Source organism: Ochotona curzoniae, unplaced genomic scaffold (assembly GCF_017591425.1).
Source record: "Ochotona curzoniae isolate NIBS_2020 unplaced genomic scaffold, NIBS_Ocur_1.0 scaffold_4683, whole genome shotgun sequence".
Lineage (NCBI taxonomy): Eukaryota > Metazoa > Chordata > Mammalia > Lagomorpha > Ochotonidae > Ochotona > Ochotona curzoniae.
Genome location: NW_024467121.1, coordinates 4,131,910 through 4,138,362, shown reverse-complemented (window position 1 = coordinate 4,138,362; position 6,453 = coordinate 4,131,910). Strand labels below are relative to the sequence as shown.

Genomic DNA, 6,453 nt, shown 5'->3' with positions numbered 1-6,453 from the left:
AGTGCACAAGGATGGTTTATTGAAGCTCAGCGCATCCAAGCCTGGGTTCTTAGTTGAAAGCAGGCTGCTGGTTGGCCGGGCCTAACACCCCTTACTGGGAGTGTGGCCCCGAGCAGAAACAGAACATTCATAGGGTTTTTATAAGGGCAGTCCACAATAGCTTGAACAGGGGAAATTCACAGTAGTCTGCAAGGGGAGGGGAAATAGCACACATTCCCTTCCTATCTCAGCTGGACAGCCCCTGCCTCCAGCAACTAAGGGAAGTGCCCACTTAATTACTTGGAGCCACCTGTGAGATAACCAGATTTAGGTGGGTCTTGATACATAAGAATTGGGACCCATCAGTGCTAAAGGTCACATAGGTCACGTAGGCCATTTAGCCTGCAAGCTCCTACAGTTTCTCAGTAGCAATGAGGCATGAACAAACAGTTGGGATTTTAATACTGAGGTTTTTCAGAAGGGACTTTTAAATTTCCTTCAGTGGAGATGGCCAGAAGCCACGAAATAAAATTTTTGAGAGGTGTGAAGAGGCATAATTGAAATATAAGAGGATAGTATAAAAGAATGTAAAAAGGGAAGACTAAATTTGTTTTGGTAGGAAGTAGTTGCCTGAATAAATGTTTTACAATCTGTAAAAATTATCATGCCTTAAAGGAGCCTTTCTACGTATCTTTTCACTACTGTTTTTGCACAAGCACTATTGAATTAAAAATGAAGGAATAATATTTTTTAGGTAGATTTTTTAATGATTTATTTTTGTTGAAAAGTCAGATATACATAGAGGAGGAGAGATAGAAAGATCTGCTTGTTAATTCACTCCCCAAGTGGCAGCAACAGCTGGAGCTGCACTGATATGAACCCAGGAGCCCAGAGCCTCTTCTGGGTTTCCCACATGGGTGCAGAGTGCCAAGGCTTTGGGCCACCCTCAACTGCTTTCCCAGGTCACAAGCAGGGAGCTGGATGCTGCCAGGATTAGAACCAACGCCCATATGGGATCCAGGCATGAGCAAGGTGAAGACTTTAGCTGCTATGCTACCCCACCAGGCCCAGTTTTTGTTTTTTGTTTGTTTAAGATTTGTTTATTTTCATTTGAAAGGCAAAGTTACAGAGAGAGAGAAGGAAAAACAGAAAGATCTTCCATGCACTGGTTCACTCCCCAAACGGCTACAAGGATCAGTGCTGGAGGCCAGCTGCAGCAGAGTTCAGAGCTGGAGAAGGATATGATGAGTCAGCATAAAGGGAAAAGATAAAGAAGTGAACCACTACAATTTAAGCATCATAATTGACCTTACAAGAAAGCTGTCCTCTTTGTTTACACAGAATTCATCTCAAACTCTCTCACAGTCTTTTTTCTTCCTTAGTTTAGGGAATACAGATTTGACATAGCAAATTCAGATGTATGTCTTTTTCTTGGAAACAACTTAGATCATCAGGAGACCTCTTCACCTTAACTGTCATTTCAATAATGTGTGGTTAAGGGATGGGTGAAGCCACTGCCTGGGATGCCAACATTACACATGGATGCTGATTTGTGTCCTGCTGTTCCACTTCAGATGCAGCTTCTGCTAATGGTCTGTGAAAAAGAGCAGAAGATGCCCAGTTACTTGGGCTCTGCCAGTCAGCTGGGAGACCCAGATGATGGTCTGTATTCTAAAGATCAGCAATTTATTGTAGCAGACTAAGCCACTGCATTGCTGATATCACATATGAAAGTGGATTTGAGCACCGGCCCTTTTACTTTCCATCCAGCTTTCTACTAACGTGCCTGGGAAGGCAGACTTAGACGGGGTTCCAAGCTCGTTTCTTTGGTGTGACCCAGTCCTGGACATGGGGAGTGAATCAATGAATGGAAGATCTGTTTATTTGCCTCTTTGTAACTCTGCCTTTCGAATAAATAAATCTTTAAAGAGTGGTCCAAACATCCCTTCCAGGTGTGCTAACTAATGAACAATTACCAGCCAACATTGACTCTATCAGCATTTTCCCTAGTTCACAGAGAGGCACGTCCAGGGCTGACACCATGGCATGGCAGTTTAAGCCTCCAGCTGTGGCACCGTGTTTCTTACAAACATTAGGTTGCATCCTGGCCGCTTCACTTCTGTCCAGCTCCCTGCTAATGGCTGGGAAAGCAGTGGATGACCCAAGTGCTAGCCTTGCATTTGCTTAGGAAGACACTCCTGGCTCCTGCCTCAGACCGGTCCAGCTCCAGCCTCTGTGGCCATTTGAGGAGTGAACCAGCAGATGGGAAACCTTGCTTTCCTTCCCCCTCTACTCTGACTTTCAACTAATTTTTTCATCTATTCATTCAGTAAATATTTGTGTTAAGTAATGCTACACAGGTGGTGAGATAAGTTGTTACTTTATTTGGTTTACAAACTAGCTCAGCTTGTTCCTTCTCTCTTTATCTCTTGAACACAGGTTTCAAACATTATTGGTGCTAAAATTGGTGCTATGGGTCACAGCAAAGCCAAGGTGACCAAGTTTATTTTGGTAATGCCTAGAGCCATTTCAGAAATTTTAGTCACAAAAGAATCCCACGAACTGTATGAAGAAATAGGCTGTGATGGAGCCACACGGAATAGGTGTTAGAATACAGAGTTCTTTGTTCTTTATCACAATTGTCTGTGGGACCAGGAAGAGTCATTTAAATTCTAGAAAGCTTGTTGTGTTCCTCATCTGTAAACAGAGGGAATCACACACGCTATAGGGTGCTTGGTACAATATATTCTTCAGGACCTTAGAGAAAGCCTTTATAAGACTTTTGTAAAGGATCTTTTTCTCTTGAAAAAAAGTCCTCCTGTTGTGGCAGAAGGTTTCTGTTTGTAATATCTTTAGTAAATTTTGCTTTGCTTACTGACAAAAAAAAACCCAACAACCTGAAAGTTAGAGACTTAAGATCCTTGCATACATTCATGTATAGCTGATCACACTGTACTGTGTAAGTGGACTGATTTTTTTACTCTTCCGTTCAATCACAGTGATTTTGGTTAGTGTCTTCTCCCTTTCAATCTTTCTCTTCATTAGATTATGACAGATGTCATTTGTGACAAAAATGATTCTGCTAAGGAGTCTCCCAAGCTTGAAGATATTGACTTGGGCCAACAGTGGCATAGTGAATTAATCCTGAGTGCATAGCCTGCCTCCCATATGGGCACCGGGTTCTAGTCCCTGCTGCTCTAACTTCAATTCAGCTCTGTTCTGATGGCCGGGGAAAACGCCGCAGGTTGGCTGAAGTTCTTGGGCCCTTCCGCCTGTGTAGGAGACCCAGAAGAATCTCCTGGCTTAGCTCAGCTCAGCTCAGGTTCTGGTGGCCATCTGGGGAGTGAACCCACAGAAGGGAGATCTGTCTTTCCCTTCTTTAACCCTGGCTTTCAAATAGAAATTAAAACAAACAAACAAAACCAACTTGCCTTATAACCAATCGTAAACATTCTCCATGCCTCTTTTACTCGGGTATTTATAGATACTAACATCTACACAACATTAAAATATTCAAAATTACAACTTTATTTGTTCATTTACAACTGAAGTCAGATGTGCATGCCTGAGAAGGGCACTTTGATGAAATCAGAGGGTGATTGATGTCTCCAAATAAACTCTGGTTGCCCAGCAGGTCACTAACTGGGGCCCTCTGCTGACTCAGGCCGGAATGGTCCCTGCCATGCTCTCTACCTTCCACTCTGCTAGCTAGGAGTTAGCTACACTTGACAGCGCCCAGCCAGGGAGCGCCGCGCCCCGCACCCAGAGAGACGCCCCGAAACTGAGGGAGCAGCCGGCCGGCTCCGGGCCCTTCCGCCGCTGACGCAGTCGCCACCGCTGGATGCGGATTGGACGGGTGGGCGGCAAGGGGGCGGACTCGAGGGCCCCGGAAGTGACGCACGACGGAAGCTGCTCCCGCGCAGAGCTGGCGGGCGCGGGTTCGGAAGTTAGGATATAAGGGAGCGCCGGGAGAGGTGGTTGCGTGTTTGTACCTACGCGGTCGGTTTTTTACGGATCCCGAGCGTTTATGGTTTCCGTATGCGGTGGCAACGCCTTCCAGTTGTTTCAGTGAGAGTTTCCGGAGGACCCAGGCCAGGTGGCGTAGACGGTGCCGAGTATTGCCCTCGCTGGCGGCCTCGCTGCCCCTCGCTGCCCTCGCTGCCCCTCGCTGCCCTCGCTGCCCTCGCTGCCGGCCTTCTCCTTGTCCAGACCCTGTGCTCTAGCTCGGAAGAAACAAGCTTTTTTATTTATATGTTTTTGGAGGAGAACTGAACAACCCAGGAAAATGTCTGTTTTCCCTAAAATATCTTTGCGACCCGAGGTTGAAAATTACCTTAAAGAGTGCTTTGTGAATAAAGAGGTAGGTCAGTTAAAAACTTTTTGCCAGAACACCAGAACAGGCTGGAAGAACATAAAACTTGGACTTACAAGCCTGTTTCTTGCAGTTGTACCAAGGTGCAGGTGGAGGCTCTCAAGCTTTCCATGGGCGTTGCAGGGCTTAGAGGAAGTTACATCACCTGGGGAAGCTCCTGGGGAAACTGGTAATGGTTAGGAGCACTTCACACCGGTTTTAGGGAAAGCAGTTAGAACCACTTTGGCGATTAAAGTCCTCAAAGCTTGGCGAGAAATCCAAAGTGAAGGTTCATTGTTTTTTATTTAATTACAAGGCCGGTGCTGTGTTCCCTTTCACATGTTGCCTCCACGCAGCTTTCCCCTGCAAATCCTTTTTTTTTTTTTTTTTTTTTTTTAGCTAAAGCCAGTTAATATTTTGATTCGGCTTCTGCATTTGTTTCCAAAGATATTAAGAGACTAGTCAACCGAAAGAAAACATCTGCTTTTTAAGGGAACAAAGAGAAGTAGCAGTGTTTGGTTACACCTCTTCCCGCCTTTCTTTTAGAAAATTTTCATTTGTTGACGCCTATCTTAAACAAACCTACTGTATGTTATGGAAGAGAAAAACCATCCCTTGTGAAAAGTGTTGGTGGGAAGTACTCAATTTTGATAGAACTTTGGGAAAGAAAGTAAATGCTTTATAAAGGCTGCCTGATCAGGGGCTGTTCAGCAGTTTGTGGATTCTGAGAGGAAGGGTTAGGAAATGCCCACTCATGGGGAATGTGTGCCATTGAGCTTTGGTTACTCACAGGGAAGTCTGGTGGTTTGGAGTCTTTTTATCTTCATTTCTGACAGATGTTCATGCTACCTGCTTTTGTTTTCTGTACTTTGTTACATTTAATACCGTATTAAGCTGATGTTCCAGGGAATCTGTTTAATAGTGTTTCAGAGTTACCTGTTCCTCGCTGATACTTTAAAAGGCCACCAGCCAGTTGGCTCTAGGATGTGATGTTAGCAAGTAGCCAGTGGAAGGGAAGTGCCCCAAGAGTTTATGCAAGAGTAGAGTGAACAGCAGGTGTGAGTCAACACTGGTGGTGGTAACAGGTTAGGTTGAGGCAGTGTTTTCCTAGGCTCTTGATGGCAGGCTTGGTTAGGTATTTGTTAACACAGTGAGACCCAAGGACCCTGGGAAGTATTGCCATTCTCTTAGTGTTACTAACACATGAGCAGATTGCTGTAGAAGAGAGATGGGAGCATACTCTGCTGAGTATTTTCAGTTCTTAACTTGTTGTTTTCAGGTTCTATCTACCTCAGACAAGCAAGAAGCTGAAAGGAAGTTTGAAGTGCTTTTGTATCGCTTGTCACACCCTCCATCATTCACAACGGTTAGAGTGAACACACATTTAGCCTCAGTACAACATGTGAAAAATCTGTTGCTTGATGAACTTCAGAAGGTTTGTACACCTTTTTTTAAGAGTTCTTATAGAGATATAAAATTGTGTCTCTGCAATCTGTTTTATCACTTCCTGTGAAAACCCTATCAGTGATACAGTGTTCCAGTTTTGCAAATGAAGAAATTCAGAAATATTAGACTTGAATCTAGCAGGTCTGATTCTGAGTTAATTATTTTTTAGGGTAGGTTGCTAATTCCCCATGGTGTCAGTTTCGTTAAAATACGTTTGATGGGGAGGGGTTAGGTTGTGTAGCTAGCTGCTATGATTGTTGCTTGGGATACCTGTGCCCCATATCCGAATGACCAGTTCAGGTCCTGGGTCCTCTGCTGCCAGCCCATTTCCTGCTGGTGGGCACTCTGGGAGGCAGTGGTGAAAGTCCAAGGACTTGGGTCCTTGAAGCCTTCGATGTCAGACTCCTGGCTTTGGCATGGCCAGGACTGACATGGGCATTTGGAGTGAGTGAAGCAGATGGTGAGCAGTCTCTTGCAGGTAGAAGCTGTGTCAACCTGAATTAACATCAGAAATGAAAGTGCCAGTTTTGTAGTGCAACAGGTTTAAGGTACGGCTTGTGGCATTAGTATCCTGTACATGAAAGCAGGTTTGAATCCCAGCTAGTCTGCTTCCAGTCCAGCTTCCTGCTGACGCTCTTGGGGATGTAGTAAAAGATGGCCTAAGTTCTTGCACTCAT

General features: G+C 44.8%; 1 protein-coding gene across 3 annotated transcripts in view; it reads left to right on the top strand.

Moving 5' to 3' along the window:
- The first annotated feature begins 3,975 nt into the window (after positions 1-3,975).
- NSUN6 (NOP2/Sun RNA methyltransferase 6) overlaps positions 3,976-6,453 on the top strand; it is a 50,336-nt gene continuing 47,858 nt past the window's right edge. For 2 of the 3 annotated variants that reach the window (XM_040967921.1, XM_040967923.1), the window contains exons 1-2: positions 3,976-4,339; positions 5,610-5,765. In XM_040967921.1, the coding sequence (XP_040823855.1) occupies positions 4,265-4,339; positions 5,610-5,765 (231 nt within the window). In that variant the 5' untranslated portion in view covers positions 3,976-4,264. The remainder of the gene's footprint in view (positions 4,340-5,609; positions 5,766-6,453) is intronic. The other variant, XM_040967922.1, reaches the window with a different exon arrangement.